General features: G+C 54.3%; 8 protein-coding genes across 8 annotated transcripts; 5 read left to right on the top strand and 3 right to left on the bottom strand.

Moving 5' to 3' along the window:
- The first annotated feature begins 68 nt into the window (after positions 1-68).
- BU26DRAFT_516013 (cofilin) lies at positions 69-1226 on the top strand. The gene is made up of 5 exons (XM_033828225.1): positions 69-96; positions 188-255; positions 315-325; positions 471-777; positions 837-1226. The coding sequence occupies exons 2-5, from the start codon at positions 253-255 to the stop codon at positions 969-971; spliced, it is 456 nt and encodes a 151-aa protein (XP_033688697.1). The 5' UTR covers positions 69-96; positions 188-252; the 3' UTR covers positions 972-1226.
- A 116-nt stretch (positions 1227-1342) lies between these two features.
- Positions 1343-2095, bottom strand: BU26DRAFT_548106 (uncharacterized protein; the record flags this gene model as incomplete). Its single annotated transcript, XM_033831919.1, has 2 exons — positions 1343-1912; positions 1985-2095. 2 exons carry the CDS (start codon positions 2093-2095, stop codon positions 1343-1345), a joined length of 681 nt encoding a protein of 226 aa, XP_033688696.1.
- Positions 2096-2380: 285 nt separating this feature from the next.
- On the top strand, positions 2381-5175 carry BU26DRAFT_548105 (NOL1/NOP2/sun family putative RNA met). The gene is made up of 7 exons (XM_033831918.1): positions 2381-3364; positions 3429-3508; positions 3567-3732; positions 3785-3876; positions 3927-3970; positions 4020-4114; positions 4161-5175. Exons 1-7 carry the CDS (start codon positions 2423-2425, stop codon positions 4866-4868), a joined length of 2127 nt encoding a protein of 708 aa, XP_033688695.1. The 5' UTR covers positions 2381-2422; the 3' UTR covers positions 4869-5175.
- A 1404-nt stretch (positions 5176-6579) lies between these two features.
- On the top strand, positions 6580-8605 carry BU26DRAFT_419808 (glucose transporter-like protein; the record flags this gene model as incomplete). Its single annotated transcript, XM_033823326.1, has 7 exons — positions 6580-6617; positions 6674-6724; positions 6776-7101; positions 7230-7422; positions 7475-7743; positions 7801-8287; positions 8380-8605. 7 exons carry the CDS (start codon positions 6580-6582, stop codon positions 8603-8605), a joined length of 1590 nt encoding a protein of 529 aa, XP_033688694.1.
- A 764-nt stretch (positions 8606-9369) lies between these two features.
- BU26DRAFT_450675 (uncharacterized protein) lies at positions 9370-11323 on the top strand. Its single transcript, XM_033824749.1, has 4 exons — positions 9370-10009; positions 10064-10314; positions 10404-10864; positions 10916-11323. Exons 1-4 carry the CDS (start codon positions 9500-9502, stop codon positions 11191-11193), a joined length of 1500 nt encoding a protein of 499 aa, XP_033688693.1. The 5' UTR covers positions 9370-9499; the 3' UTR covers positions 11194-11323.
- BU26DRAFT_228277 (uncharacterized protein) lies at positions 11246-13085 on the bottom strand. The gene is made up of 2 exons (XM_033820823.1): positions 13034-13085; positions 11246-12981 (listed from the first exon to the last, which is right to left on the bottom strand). The coding sequence occupies exon 2, from the start codon at positions 12940-12942 to the stop codon at positions 11338-11340; it is 1605 nt and encodes a 534-aa protein (XP_033688692.1). The 5' UTR covers positions 12943-12981; positions 13034-13085; the 3' UTR covers positions 11246-11337.
- A 449-nt stretch (positions 13086-13534) lies between these two features.
- Positions 13535-14114, top strand: BU26DRAFT_516008 (uncharacterized protein). Its single transcript, XM_033828224.1, has one exon. It carries the CDS (start codon positions 13607-13609, stop codon positions 14003-14005), a length of 399 nt encoding a protein of 132 aa, XP_033688691.1. The 5' UTR covers positions 13535-13606; the 3' UTR covers positions 14006-14114.
- BU26DRAFT_228282 (uncharacterized protein) lies at positions 14094-15409 on the bottom strand. Its single transcript, XM_033820824.1, has 3 exons — positions 14949-15409; positions 14322-14827; positions 14094-14274 (listed from the first exon to the last, which is right to left on the bottom strand). Exons 1-3 carry the CDS (start codon positions 15265-15267, stop codon positions 14182-14184), a joined length of 918 nt encoding a protein of 305 aa, XP_033688690.1. The 5' UTR covers positions 15268-15409; the 3' UTR covers positions 14094-14181.
- Positions 15410-15466: the final 57 nt, after the last annotated feature.

The raw sequence follows: 15466 nt of genomic DNA, 5'->3' as shown, positions 1-15466 counted from the left end.
GCCGTTTCTCATCAGCCTCATCACATAACATCCCCTCCGCCTACCTACCTCTCACGAGTCCGCATAAACACACGCAGCTGCCTTCATCAACTTAGTGTAAGAGCTCCACTCCATAGCAGGCATCAATTCGCGCAGCCACTGCCCTTGTCTGCGCGCCACGGCGCTGACGACGCTGACTAGTCAACAGGACAACTGATAAAGCGCTGCCTGCTCTCCTGCCTCTCTGACACCTGCTGCACAACACACGACATCATGGTGAGTGCGATGAGTTCGAGAACCGCTGTGTGGAATTGCGCTGACTTGAGGACTCGTAGGCTCAATCCGGGTACGTACTTTCAGATAAACAATACGGCCCTGCGACATGTACAGCCACAGCGTCCCCCTCCCGCACTCTCTCTCCCATCCAATCCACCACACCGCCCTGCCCTCTACCCTCGCATACTCTGAATACTAACATCCACCCCCCGCAGTGTCTCCGTCCACCCCGAATGCATTAGCGCGTTCAACGAGCTCAAGCTGGGCAAAGACATCAAATACATCATCTACAAGATCAGCGACGACTGGAAAGAAATCGTCGTCGAGGAGACGTCCAAGGAAGCCGACTGGAGCGTCTTCCGCGAAAAGCTGCTCGGCGCCAAGAGCAAAGACCGCCGCGGCAAGGAGGGCATGGGCGGCCGCTACGCCGTCTACGACGTCGAGTATGAGCTGGACAGCGGGGAGGGCACCCGCAACAAGATTACGTTTATTAGCTGGTGCCCCGATGATGCGCCGCAATACGTGAGTATATGCCTGTTTGTGAGAGAGGGGGTGTGAGAGTGTGCTGATTGAGAACATAGCCCCGCATGATGTACTCGTCCTCCAAGGAAGCTATCAAGCGCGCCCTGAACGGTCTCGCGGCCGACATCCAAGCCAACGACGCCGACGACATCGAGTGGGACAGCGTCCTGGCGCGAGTCTCCAAGGGCCGCTAAGCGCACAAGCGAACGAGGGATGCTGGAAGGAGGAGACGCCGAAACGGAATTGGAAACGAATATGATGAAGTCGCGCGGGCAGGCGCTCAGGTTTTCCTTGTAGCTGATACGGGGGCACGTCAGGCTTGACTTGGGCAGTCTGAGAGAGCATGAGATATCAGTCAGTGAATGCAAGTTGATGATGACCAGCTAGTCTTATTCCCATTATCAGTGTGTATGTTCCTGATTGACAGCATTTGTGGTATCGAACAGAACAGCGTGATATGTACGTCCGTATGTACGTCCATATGTACCTCCCTCATGGCCATCCCGCAGCCTAGCGAATTGTCACGTCCTTGAAGGTATCGCGGCGTTCCCATTCTCTACAAGGCCTACCTATCTTTTTCCCAAGCGCTCCTAAACAACCCCACCAACCTCTCCCCCTCCTTCTCATCCCGTGTCCTCTGCATCACGAAGCCCTTCAGGTCCTCCCAGAACTCCTCGCTAGCGACGACCTCCTTCCCGCTCGGCCCCTGCGCAGCCGGCACCGCACTCTCCTCACCAACCAGCCCCTTCTCCGCCTCACTCGGCGGCGCCACCGCAGGCGGACTCGTAACCGGCGTACTCCCCGCCGCGGCACCACCCATCACCATAACACTGAACTCGACCTCATTGCCTGCATCTCCTCCTATTACCTCCGCCACGGTCTTGCTGTCTGTGACTGGCTTCTTCTTATATAGGATTTTTATCTTCGCGGCAGGTATGGAGGAAGAAGTCGAGTAGGCGGCCTTGAGGTCGTAGATTGAATTTTTCGCCGGGTCGATTTGCGAGAGGGGAATGGTGGGGGAGGACGGTTTCATGGGTTTGAGGGTTACGGATATTGAGGATGTGGGGGCATTTTCGCTGGATTTGCGGTTCGGACGTGGGGGATGCGGTGGGTGTGCGAGGCGGGGGAGGACGAACTGCATGGGTTGTTAGCATAGGATGTAGGAGAATGGGAGAATGGTAGGGGAGATGGAAGAGGGGAGGCGCACGACTGCTTGTGAGGGATAGTGTCGCGCATCGGCTATGTGGTCTGAGGAGAGCTTTATGGGGCGCGCGCCGAGGGCGGTGAGGAATTGTTTGCAGAATGCGAGTTCTGACATCGTGGATGGTCGGCACTTCGAGGATTCTGCCTCGCGAATTGAGACTAAAGGTGGGGACTATTCGAGGATTTTTTCTTCTATCTATGGAAGAACTCAATGCAGGGTACTGGAGGAGAAAGGGATCTGGAAAGCGCTGGGCGTAATGGAGGAGGTGCTGCGGAAGCGATGATGACGCCGTTGGTGTTGCGGGACAGCCTAGTCGGCAAAACATCGGGCCGAAAGCTAATCCCTGTCCGAAAATCCCAAAATTTCAATGGTCGAAGGTCGAAGCGTGTAAAAGTTCGAATCTACCATTCGAAATCTCCGCCTTTGGCACGAATTCTCACAATGGGAAAAGGACGTCGAATGAAGAAGCAAGGCCCGCCGCCGCCATTGGACGAGTCTCTAGTCACTAGAAAACGCAAAGATGCACCGCCCGCACCCGTCGAACAGCGCGCTGGGAAGAAGAGGAGGACGGAGGTTAAGGCACCGAAGAAGAAGAATGCTGCAAAGCCTGTGAAGAAGTTTGTTCCTCCACCGCCTACCCACGACGAGATTTCGAGCGACGATGCCTCCGACGACGACGCCGACGGTATAGACGACCCTGACGTTATGGAAGATGGATTGGATGGAGTCAATATCACCGGCCTGGATGCACTAGGCAGCGCATCAGAGTCAGAAGAGCTGGAAGAGCTGGAAGACGACGATGAGTTCGGAGAGTCCGGCTCAGATGTCATGGATTCGGACACAGAGGTTCGGAAAACGGGCATGTGGTCAGACGACGAAGATGCGGACGACATCGAGGAGAAGCTCACGGCTGCAAACATCGAGGGTCTATCCAGGAAGCTGGATATGCAGCGGGCGATTGAAGAGGCCGAAGCACAAGCGGAGCTGGAAGAAGCACAGCTACAGACGAATATCGCGGGCGAAAGACCGAAGGTGCTCGAAGACGATGACGACGAAGGTCGACCTATAACGAACCTCGCGACGCAGGATCTCCAACTTCTCCGGACACGGCTGAATGATACGGTGCGCGTTCTTGACGACTTCAAAAATCTTGCGGAAGAAGGCAGATCAAGAGCGGAATATCGAGCTCAAATGTTGAAGGATGTGTGCGCATATTATGGATACTCCGAGTTCCTGGCCGACAAGCTCATGGATCTTTTCCCCGCGCGGGAAGCGTTCGCTTTCTTCGAAGCTAACGAAACTCCTCGGCCGATCGTCATACGTACCAATACCCTAAGGACGCATAGGAGAGAATTGGCACAGGCTCTGATCAATCGTGGTGTAGTATGTCGCTTGGAACCGCCCGTCGCCCTCCTGGTTTTGTATAGCTACTGACACGTCGTAACAGCAACTAGAGCCGGTGGGGAAGTGGTCAAAAGTTGGCCTCCAGATCTTTGAATCCCAGGTCCCGCTTGGTGCCACTCCCGAGTAAGCCAACCCGATTAGTACAGGTACTGAGCTTCTACTAATTCTGCCACCAATTTAGATACCTTGCCGGTCACTACATCCTCCAAGCCGCTTCCTCCTTTCTTCCTGTCATGGCCCTTGCTCCTCAGGAGAATGAGCGTGTCCTTGACATGGCCGCCGCTCCAGGCGGCAAAACTACTCATATCTCGGCGTTAATGAAGAATACGGGCTGCATCTTTGCCAATGTGGGCCTGCCTTTCTCTACGGATACTGAACGCTTGCTGATTGTACCTCGAGGATGCGAACAAAGACCGTGCACGCGGTCTGATAGGAAACGTGCATCGTCTTGGCTGTCGAAATGTGATTGTGAGCAACTACAGCGCCCTAGAGTAAGTCTCCCATCTACCTGCCGGCTGTAGCATTCCCTAACCTCTCAAAGGTTCCCGAAGGTAATGGGTGGCTTTGATCGAGTATTACTAGACGGTACGTAACGCTGGATTACTATATGCCTTGTCTAATTTGTATCTACCAGCACCCTGCTCTGGAACCGGTGTCATTGCCAAAGATGCAAGCGTTAAGACGAATAAGACACGAGAGGACTTTATGAAGCTCCCACATTTACAGAAGGTAAAACTTAACCCAGGGTAACGGGAGCCATCATTAACAAATACAGCAACTCATCCTTGCCGCAATCGACTCCGTGGACCACCACAGTAAAACTGGGGGTTACATAGTGTACTCGACATGCTCAGTCACAGTGGAAGAAAACGAACAAGTGGTTCAGTACGCGTTGAATAAGCGCCCCGTAAAATTGGTGGAGACGGGTTTGCAGTTCGGAAAAGAAGGCTTCACAAGTATAGCGGGCAAGAGATTCCACCCCTCCATGAAGCTAACGCGGCGGTACTATCCTCATACATATAACGTCGACGGCTTTTTCGTTGCCAAGTTTAAGAAGACGGGCCCAACACCGGCCAACGCTGTCGGCGTCAGCCACGCTAACGCGAACGGCAAAGCTGCTGCGGACAAGGCTGCCCAGGAGGAGGTCGTGGATAAGACACCACTAGTTGAAGATGAAGAGAAAGAAGACTCGGACTTTGGGGGCTGGGACTCGGAGGAGGACAAGCAGTACATGGAGCGCGCCGAGAGAGCGCAGTTACGCCGGAGAGGCAAGGATCCTAAGGCGGTTCTTGGGAAAGAGATGGCCAAGCAGGGCCAGAACGGCGCCTCCAAGAAGGCTGAAAAGTCGGACGCAAAATCTAAGGGTGGACTATCCAAGAAGGCGGTCTCAGAGGCCAAGGCAAATGGTGCTAGCGGGAAGTCGAGCGGGGCGGAGTCGAAGCCACTAAAGAAGAGTGGAGGGCGGAAGGGGAGAGCAAGGTAGTCTAGATGCTGCGACAGATCGGTGTGGTAGCTGCACAGGCAAGTCGTCCATCATGGATCAACTATTGTCAAATTCTGAGGTTTCGCCTCATGTCTAGACTTAGGGACATCCACGCAACGAGCCACTCTTGTAAGCTTGGAACTTAGTTCTAAGATCTAGACTCTGGATCGAGCCGAAAATGGTGAGGATTCCGGCACCGCTGGTCTGGGAAGCTGAACCCAGGTGCTCGCGTGTCAATGTTACGTGTTACACAACCTCGTCCTTGTGTACCGTCTGCCGCGCCCGACACTGAGGCAAGTGCAGCCGCATCTGCATGACAAAGATACGAACCGCCCTACCCGGCTTGTCCAAGAGACCATCTCGTATGTTCGGCCCGACAACGCACCAACTAGGGCTTGTTGAGCTCGGCGCAAATGTTGGGAAGTACAGACGGACCAGCTCACTCAGTATAGCTTCGTTCAGGCCGACCGAACTCATCTGATCAGAGTGAGAAATGGCTCACTTTTGATGCCGCAGCATCCGAAAGCTGGGCGGTACATGAGGTGTTGTTGGAAAGTGCCAAGCCGGGAATCCGATGAGGGTGGGGAACGCTAGGCTTGCCTTGGGCTTAGCGGCGCTCTTCGGGACTTGGACGCCGCGCACTGTCACAGCGAACGCGCAACCACACGGCCAAGGAACCTTGGAAACTCAGCGATGCTGGTGGACATGTGACGGGCCGACTGTTCTCCACATCCTTGAGGATGCTGTGCCTCGCTGACCCAAGCATCAGCTTCGATGCGCTTGGCTACTACCCCAAGCTGCAACACGTCAAGCCTGCCGAGCAGCGCTGACCGGCTCTCCCAACGGGCTATTGGATCGAGGGCTCTCGGCGGACATCGTCGGCCCTCGATCATGGGAACAGCGAGGGGACAATGAAATGTAAGTGGCTTGGGGTTTGTGAGTTGGAGGGTTCCCCAGCTCTGCGGGCGATCCTGAGGATTACCCGCATGACTACCACGCTTTTCCCCGTTTTCTATCTCTCAGCGTTTCATTTCTCTGTGCCCGCTCATCTCATCGATCTCCTTCCTCTTGGGTGCTGCCGTGCGCCGCCTATTGAAAAATTTTCTGCGAATTATGATGGACGCGATGGATGCTCTTCTTGGCCTACGTCGTTCATTTCAGAGGCCCAAGCATGAAAGAAATCGCAAGCTTTCGCGTGCCCAGCTCGCTTGGCTGCGTCTTCCCCGTCGCCATCTCCGATAATCTGCCTTTGTCCAAGAAGCCGACAATAGTCCCTATTGGTCAGCTGCCGCCACGCCATGGAGTCGCTCCCGTATTATTGCAGCAGGACCACTCGCCGCTGTCGTAGGTGGTCACCCGTTGACAAGAAGCTTGGATCTGGGGTATGGGCCGACTCCGACGCCATGTTGTTCTGCATCTTTTCTATTCGAGAAACAACCCCGGCTATTGCATCACTAGGCGTTTTACCCTCAACCTGGGATTGGGCATGGGCGAGCACGGGTCTCTAAGGCGGCGTGACTTACCTTTCGCGTGCGGCTACCCTGTATTAGCATGATTGGCAGTTGCGGGGCCCGTCTTGGGGATCGTTGGCCCAGATAAAGAGCGGATGCGCGCCCGGGGGAGAGACATCGCACGCGTCGCGACTTTGAAATTCCTTCTCTGTTGTACCCGCGGGCGACTGTGACACTCAGACATAATGCATAGCAAGTGGATGCTCAAGAAGCCGGAGGATGTGCCCGGCAAGGCATGGTTAGCTATAGACTCCTTCTTCAGAGTGTGTAGTCCGCACAGCTAACTCCTCGCAGGCCGGCCATCTGCATCGGCCTCTTCGTGGCCTTTGGTGGAGTCCTCTTCGGGTCAGTACTCTCTAGCTTCGCGCCGCAATTGAAGCTCTAACCCATCATCAGCTATGACACCGGTACTATTAGCGGTATCCTAGAAATGGATTACTGGAAGAGAGAATTTGCGACTACAGTAAATGCAGACGGGGATCCGGATATCACTGCATCGCAAGACTCACTCATCGTGTCCATTCTGTCGGCGGGCACTTTCTTTGGTGCGCTTACGGCTGCGCCCTTTGGAGATTTGCTCGGTCGTCGCTGGGGTCTCATGGCTTCTGCTGGCATTGTTTTCAACTTCGGCGTCATCTTGCAAACCGCGTCGACTTCTATTCCTCTGTTCGTTGCGGGCCGATTCTTTGCTGGCTACGGTGTTGGTCTGGTTTCGGCACTTAGTAAGTCCAACTCCCCTGCCTCTTCAAACTACCGTCGCCTGGAACCGACTACCGATGTTCACCCGTCCGGGTGGCGTGAAGACGGCTATGCGGGCTAGGATGTGGACATAGCACTAACTTTGGTCTAGTTCCCATGTACCAGTCTGAAACTTCACCGAAGTGGATCCGAGGTACCATCGTAGGTTGCTACCAGCTTGCCATAACCATTGGCTTGTTCCTAGCGGCCATCGTGAATCACTCCACCAAAGACCGCGACGATTCTGGATCATACCGTATCCCAGTTGCAGTGCAATTCTTGTGGTCGTTGATCCTTGTTGTTGGGTACGCACACCACCCCCACAAATCGCAGACCACCCAAACTTACAATCCATAGCCTGATCTTCCTCCCGGAGACTCCCCGTTACCTGATCAAGACGGACAAATACGATAAGGCGGCCAAATCGCTCGCCCAGCTCCGCCGCCTGCCCATCGACCACCCAGCCGTCATCGAGGAGCTGAACGAAGTCCAAGCCAACCATCTCTATGAGATGAGCCTCGGTAAATCTACTTATGCGGACTGCTTCAAGGGTACATTGGGCAAGCGGCTCGCCACGGGTTGCCTGCTGCAGGCGCTCCAGCAGCTCACTGGCGTAAACTTTATCTGTACGTCTACATTCCGCAGCATAGTTTGAATACTTCAACCGCTAACACAATCCCAAGTCTACTACGGAACCTACTACTTCACCAACGCCGGCTTCACAAACCCCTTCATCATCCAAGTCATCACCAACTCTGTCAATGTCGCCTCCACCTTCCCCGGCCTGTACATGGTCGAAAAACTCGGCCGGCGCAACCTGCTTCTCCTCGGCGCCATCGGCATGTGCGTCTGCCAGTACATTGTAGCCATCACCGGTACAGTGGCTGGGACGACAGATTTGCCCGCCCAGCGCACGGCTATCGCTTTCGTCTGCATCTACATTTTCTTCTTTGCGAGCTCCTGGGGCCCCGTGGCGTGGGTCGTCACGGGCGAACTGTTCCCCTTGAAGGCGCGTGCGAAGTGTCTGAGTATGACGACGGCGAGCAATTGGCTGCTTAACTGGGCGATTGCGTACAGCACGCCGTATATGGTGGATGCGGACGAGGGGAATCTGCAGTCTAAGGTGTTCTTCGTGTGGGGCTCTTTCTGCTTCGTTTGTATTGCTTTTGTGTAAGTCCCTCTCACTCTTTCACCCCCTCGTCCTACCGTTCCCTACCCACTATATCCCCCTTCCCACCCCCCAACACGCTAACAACCCCCAGCTGGTTCATGATCTACGAAACAAAGGGCCTTTCCCTCGAGCAAGTCGACGAACTGTACGGCATCGTCGGCAAGGCGTGGAAGAGCAAGGCGTTCCGCCCCGCGGTGCACTTTGCTGAAATCGACGCGGAGGCAGGGCGCAAGATGAGCTTGGCGGATTTGGCGGCCAACCAGGAGAGGAAGCGGAGTGTGCACGAGGAGGGGCCGGTTGCGGCGGAGAAGGTTTAAATAGTCCAGGGGATAAGAGATTGTGGGCGTGTGGCGTGTGGGTAATGGATGGAGATGGAGCGTTGGTGGGGAAGGGAAGGGAAGGGAGGGGAGGGGAGTGGAGTAGAGTGGATACATGTTGATATCTCACCTCTCGTTTGGAATGCACGGCTTGGATATTACTTGAGCTACTACCTCCATAATGCGAATTTACCGCTACTAACTATCTCACTATGCAATGAAGCAATGTGAAGTCGTGCGGCTGAACGAAATAATTGCTAGTGCACATGTAGTATAGCGATCATCTACCTTCGGGACCTTTGGGACCCTGCCCTGCGTATGCGGCTCAACCGCCAAACCGCTGCACCTACGGTACAGTAGTGGACGTCGCCAAATTAATCAATCCATATCACTTCACAAAGCTGCTAACCTAAATCAAGTTCAATCCTAGGACGGAGCATATTCAGTACGCAGCGGTTTTGTCTAGCATATGCATCACCACGCCGTCCACTACTCTTTTCTCTCCAGATGCAAACGTATCACCGCACTCGCTATTTTGCAAAAGTAGAAATCTGCTTGTGTCCTTTTAGTAGAGAGAGACTTCAAGCCGTCCCGCTGTTAACTTGTTGAACTGTTCTCAATGTTACGATCAAAGAAAAATATCCGCGATAGAACGCACAGTCAGCCGCAACCAACCAACCAATCAGATCAGCGCCTTCGCCCGAATCGACGTCATCGATATCATCGACGCCTCCTCCATGCGCCACATTTGTCATCCCGTCCGTCGAACTTGTGCTGCAGCGACATTTCTCTACTGCTAACTCTGCATTCTTCATTTCTCTATTCTAATTCGTATTCCTCTTCTCTGTTCCAGTTAAAATTCCTATTCTCTTTTCTCCTTAGTATCCCACCAAAATGCCCCGTTTCCGATTCCGACGCCCCCTCTCCCGGCGCATCCTACTCTACACCTCCGCCAGCCTCCTCTTCCTCCTCCTCGTCACCAGCCTAACGCCCATCATCTCGCCCCTGCCACCATACACAGGGCAGTACGAAGTAGGGATCCTGGACCTGGAGACCGCCGTCCCGCGGCGCGCGGTGCACTCCGCGGTGCTGAAAGAGACGGGGGAGAAAGCGTTCGAGCTCGCGACGCTCGCGCTGACGCTGTACTACCCGTCGGCGCTGCCGAGCTCGCCGGCGCAGCCGTGGGCGCGCCCGTGGCTGCCGCAGCCGGTCTCGCTGGTTGGCACGGGGTATGCGCGGCTGGTTGGGGTGCGCTTTGCGCCGCTGCAGGCGCTGGTGACGTTCTTTTTGTGGGCGTTTGGGGCGAATACGGTTATCCCTGGGGTGGTGGATGCGCCGGTTTTGATGGGGGCGAATGCGACGTGGGTTGGGAATGGGAATGGGAATGGTGAGGGGCTGGGGAAGGTGATTCAGGGGGTGGGGATGGACGGGAAGGCTAAGGGGGAGGAAGTGGTGGAGCTGAGGGGTGTGGAAGACGAGGGGAGGGGATTGAGGACGATGGATGAAGAGAGGACGTTGCCGTGTGTGGTGTTTACTCATGGGATGGCGGGCATGTCGCAGAGTTATTCGCATTATTTGGGGAGTATTGCGAGCCATGGGTATGTCGTTGCGGCAGTCGAACATCGAGATGGTAGTGGGCCGGGGAGTATCGTGCACTACCCCGACGGCGGTGAGCGATATGTGTGGCATATTAAGTTGGAGGATCTCGAGTAAGTCATGCGCACCTTTTCTATGCTCTAGTTTACATCTATCTGGAAAACCCATACGAAAAGAGCAAGTACACTAACAGGAATCATAGAGCGGAACTGCCCATGACCCTTTCAGAGCTCAAAGCCGCTCAACTCACCTTTCGCGAAGCCGAGATCCAAGAAACAATTCGCCTCCTCCGCCTCCTGAATGCCGGCCACGGCCACCTCCTCCAAAATTTGAAGCCCGACTCTCCACGTGAATCCCTTCCGGGTTTTGCAAACCGTCTGAATATGTCGGCCGTAACAGTCGCGGGCCACTCTTATGGGGCTACGGGGGCTTTGCAAGTGCTGAAGAACGCGCCCAGCGAGCCAATGCCGGTAAATGGTGCCATTGTATTAGACCCAGGAAAGGGTTCTGGTCTACTGAATAAAGATGTCGATGTGCCAGCATTGGTCATAGATTCGGGCGAGTGGACGGAGAAGCAGGTGGAGTTTTATGGAGAAGGGTGGCATTTCGATGTCGTACGAAAGTTGGTCGACACAACGAAAAAGGGTTGGTTTATGACGCTGAGTATGTCTGATACCGTTGATGGGGCCCTACGGTTGCTAATGTGAGATGCAGCTGGCTCCGCTCATCCATCTTGTACCGATGCACCCCTTATCGTTCCCTGGATAATGAAGCTTGCGACGGGCACGACGCTGAATGCGAAAGTTGCACTCGAAGAGTACATATCGACGTCGGTCAGGTTCCTGGAGTACTTGCGGGACGGAGAGAAGAAAGAGTTGTTGCGGAGTGATGTTACGAGTCCAGAAGGCCCCCTTGGTGATGCCGAAAAGCGGGTAAAGATCAAAGGGAAGCATGGCGCCGATTGGGAAGTGCACGTTACGCCCGAGGCCTAGAGCTAATGTTGTAGTATCATATACCTGAAGGAAAAGCCAGCCCTTGCAGAATTAGACATAGAAATGTATGATAACGTCTCAGAAACATTTTTATCTTCTGTAGCAAAATGCTATGGAAGTAACAAGCAGCAGCCTGATGCTTCCCTATGACAATGATTGTGCCACTTGTTCAAGCGTCAGTCCGATGGCCGTAAGGTGCGGCTGGATTTGGCTTCTCAGCTCCCACTGAAACTTGCTTGGGCTCTGGCCTTCGGCATGAAAGTGGCATGTGCCAAATCCCGGCAATACCGAGGCACGAGGTGGTTGCACCCAGACATGCGCTGATGGTGCGCCGTTCAGAAGGTCAACGACGCGCATAGCCGGAAGTTCCGTCAAAGCTTGCAGAAGATGTAAGTAGTTCCCGCCGCTTGGTATAGAGTCTTGAATGCTAACGTCCTGAAGTGTATCCCGGTGGTTGGCGAATACCTGACAGAGATCTGCGACGCGGAACTGGGTTGACCTAATTTCCAACTGGCAAAGCTTTGGTAGGCAGACCTTATCATCCGCGAAGCTTTTCCAAAGATCCTTCTCTTCTGTTAGGCCACGGAAGCCCTCGCCGACGATGTGTAGTCGCTGAAGGGCGGACATGAACGGCAGGAGTTTGAGGATCCATCCAAGCGGGACACCCTCGCCAACACCGGCCGAATCCCCAAGGCCCCAACGGTCAAGGCCCCGGAGATATTCGTAGAGGCTCACTGAGAAAGCTGTGAGCTTGGACATGGCAGGCTTCAGTTCCTCAATCTGGCTCTCGGCAAATGTTTTCGCTGGAGTAGACAGGGGTGTCTTGTTCCGAGAGGTAGGAGTCATTGGGAAAAGGAGGCTGTAGGGTGCTGACCGGAAGGACAACGAGCCCTTGAGCTTGATTCTACTTCTGTAAATAGCACCTAGAACAACACCGATGCTATGCGCAGAGAAGGCCTTGAGGCGCCGTTCGATCTTGTTACCGTGTTCCACGGCGGACCAAAACCAATAGTGTCGAAGCTCCGCGTCATCCTGGATTGCAGCCACACTTGCAGCCACGGGCCACAGGCTGGTATCATTTACGATCTTCCTAGCTCCCCAAGGCGGGTCATTCCGGTCAAGTCGGTCCATCAGCGTAATGCTGTCAAGGGCTGGAAGGAGGCGGAGCGCTTCACTCAGCATCTCTACATCTGTGCTCTTTGTCCGCATGGTATGCTGATCATGTTCATATCGGCTATATAGCCTTCGTCGATTCCGCTTCAGCTGGGTGGAGTACGCCGTCAGCCTCTCTTCCAGTACGGAGTCAACCGTCTCCGATACGCGTTTTGGGCCAAACTCTGTTTTAGCGACCAGCTTAATATCGGAAGCCTCCTTTTTCTCCTGCTCGGTAAGCGGGTTCTCGTGGATACCGTGCTTCTTTTGCGGAGGAAAAGTAACCAGGCATAGCTGCAGCTCTTTGATGGCCGGTCCGATTTTCGGGTCTTTCGCAAAGCTGATCAGGGTCCTCAGACTCTCTTCCGTGAATATGAACTGGGCGGCCCGGAAATGGCACACTAGGAATTGATGGTATGACTTGGCTGCAAGATGTTTGCAAGTCAACCTGAGATTATGGATGTCCTGCTTGGGGAGATTGGCGCAGACGTGGTCGATGATCTCCTCTGGCAGTTCGTGGAAGCCGTTGAAATCCATGGCTAGAGTCTGCAGTTGGGACTGACGCCTTCGATGGGTGTCGAGGTGATGATTGTGCATCGTGTCTGCCTGGTGCGGGGACCTTTTTTGTATTCGCAGCTGCGAATGAGTCAGAAAAGCGCTATGACTCCTATGACATAGTTAAACGTACTTTCGGGTAAGGACGGGTTAGCACCGAGGATCACAGGATAAGGTGAATGACGGGTGCGAGGGCAAAATACACGGTGGGAAGGTTGAGAGCGAAACGCGTGGAGCTTGGACCACCAATCCGAAGTAGGCTTGCGATCCCATTTGCGAAGACTACTGAGGGCAGAATACGCGACAACGTCGAGAAAGTATCTAGGTAGCTATTCAGTGAGGCGGAAGGTTCACTCCTCAGACTACTGAATATTGCGCATAGAAATAAGAGATCTGCGACGACTCATCAGGGCACCAGTTACATAAGGACGCCGCTCCGCCCAAGCCTCTGTAAATATGCTGTGTTGCGGCGGAGAAACCAAACTGGCCTATTCAGGTAGTAGATCTAGGCTCGAACCTCCGGAGCAGTCAGCAACTGGTAAGCGCCAAAGAGAGCGAACTGTGCCGCCAAACACGGGTCCAGAGTCTTGAGCATAAAACCGCAACCCACCCTTCCCAACTCTAGCTACCACACGGTCACCCGTCCTCATCTGCACCACCAACTCACCTCTCCCAAGCCTTCTCGCCCAGCCCAAAAACCACCACCATGCCCTTCACCTTCCTCCTCTTCATAACCCGCAAACCAACCCTCACCCCTACCGAATTCAAAACGCACTGGGACGCCGCACACGTCGCGCTCCTCCAATCCACAGCCGGGCCTTACTTCCCGCTTACCCATACGCGACGCTACATTGCTCGCCCAGCCGCAGAAGCGACGACCGGGAGCTGGCCGGCGTCCGTGCTCGTCGGGACACAGGAAGATTTTGCGTACGACTGGATAGCTGAGTTAGTGTTTGAAGACGAGGCTGCCTTCCAGGAGTTTATGGGCGCTGTGAGTGAGCCGGAGGCGGCGAGGAGGATTGCGGAGGATGAGGAGCGGTTTATTGTGAGGGAGAAGATGAGGGCTGTTGTGCTGGGGGAGACTTCGGTCACGTCGAGAGAGTGATTGGGGGTTAGTGTGTGGAAGTGTTTTAAGTTCTTTGAAGCCGTGACGGTTCGCTAGGGCGACCTGAAAGTGTAGGATTTAAATCATATCATGACGAATAAAGCAAGTGCCTCGAATTCAGAAACTGGATGCATACCAAAACTCCATATATGGCCCCTCAAAATTCCGAGGGACAGCTACCGGGGAAGTTCTAGTGGCATGATATGAGGCAGAGGGCCAATTGGTGTGATACCGTTCCCAGCGGCAACCGAAGAGTAGCCGCGTTTTATCTGGGAGCCGTTAGCATATCTCTCCAGGGCGGCTGATACTAGCTTACCACTTCGAAGAAAGTAGTGTTCTTGAAAGCGCCCCCGGCAGTCTCCGGCCCTTCATTCCAGTACAAACGTCTCAGCCATGCGTGGAGATGTGGATAATCCGTTCGAATCATCTTCAGATTGCACTTGAAGAGCGTATAGTAAGAGATATCGAAGCGTATCATGGTAGTGTAAAGGCGGATATCTGCTTCAGTGATGTAGGCGCCAAACAGATACGGCTGATGACCTGGCTCTGAGAGGTGATCTTCTAGCCGGTCAAGGGCCTGGAACAGCCTGATGACATGCTCGTTGTAGGCTGCCTGTGAGCTAGCAAAGCCAGCCTTGTATACGCCATTGTTCACGTTGTCGTACACCCAAGCGTTTAATGTGTCGATCTCGCTCCGCAGATGCTGTGGGATGAAGGCGGCTGGCCCTTTATTCGCCTCCCGTCTTTCTGGAGGCAGAAACTGGTCGAAGCCGTCGAAGAACATTTTGATGATTTCGCTGCTCTCGTTGTTGACAATGGTTTCTGAGAAAAGTCAGCGGAGTTCGCGAATTCACTCTCTGTTGCTTTCGACGGTATCTCATCCCGCCGCAACGTCCACGACTGAACAGCGCGTCGTAGAGGCGAGCTATGGGATTCTGCTCACCATGCTTCTTGTCCCACAACAAGGGTACTGTTATTCTCCCGTTGTACTGCGGATCCGCCTTGAGATATAGCTCCTTCATCCACCGAACGCCGTATATAGGATCGCGCGCAGGGCCCGTCTGGCCTGAGAAGAACCACCCGTGTGTAGCATCCCTCGCATCCACCTCGACCAGTTGTATGATATCCTCCAGTCCTTTCAGCGCGTGCACGATAATGGTTCGATGTGCCCAGGGGCAGCAGTAGTTCACGTAGAGGACGTATCGATCTTTCTCGGCGGGGAAGTGCTCGGAGGGAATGAAGTTGCGGAATCGGGACGGCATTCCAACCCAATTGCCCTTGACGTCAGTCCTTCCATAAGCGAGGAGCTGTGTGCGCAAGAATCAGTAAGCTAGCTGCAGGCAAAGCTGCAGACAAGTGTGTTTGGGCGCTCACCTGGGTTGCGGTCATCTTCTGCTGTTTAAAAGGCTCGTTGCGCGCGTTTGTGGAACCGCCACTGAATATGTCCGGCAGCGCGATATG

Source organism: Trematosphaeria pertusa (assembly GCF_010094035.1).
Source record: "Trematosphaeria pertusa strain CBS 122368 unplaced genomic scaffold BU26scaffold_3, whole genome shotgun sequence".
Classification (NCBI taxonomy): domain Eukaryota; kingdom Fungi; phylum Ascomycota; class Dothideomycetes; order Pleosporales; family Trematosphaeriaceae; genus Trematosphaeria; species Trematosphaeria pertusa.
Note: the sequence above shows the minus strand (reverse complement) of the source record. Positions and strands in the feature narration are given on the sequence as shown.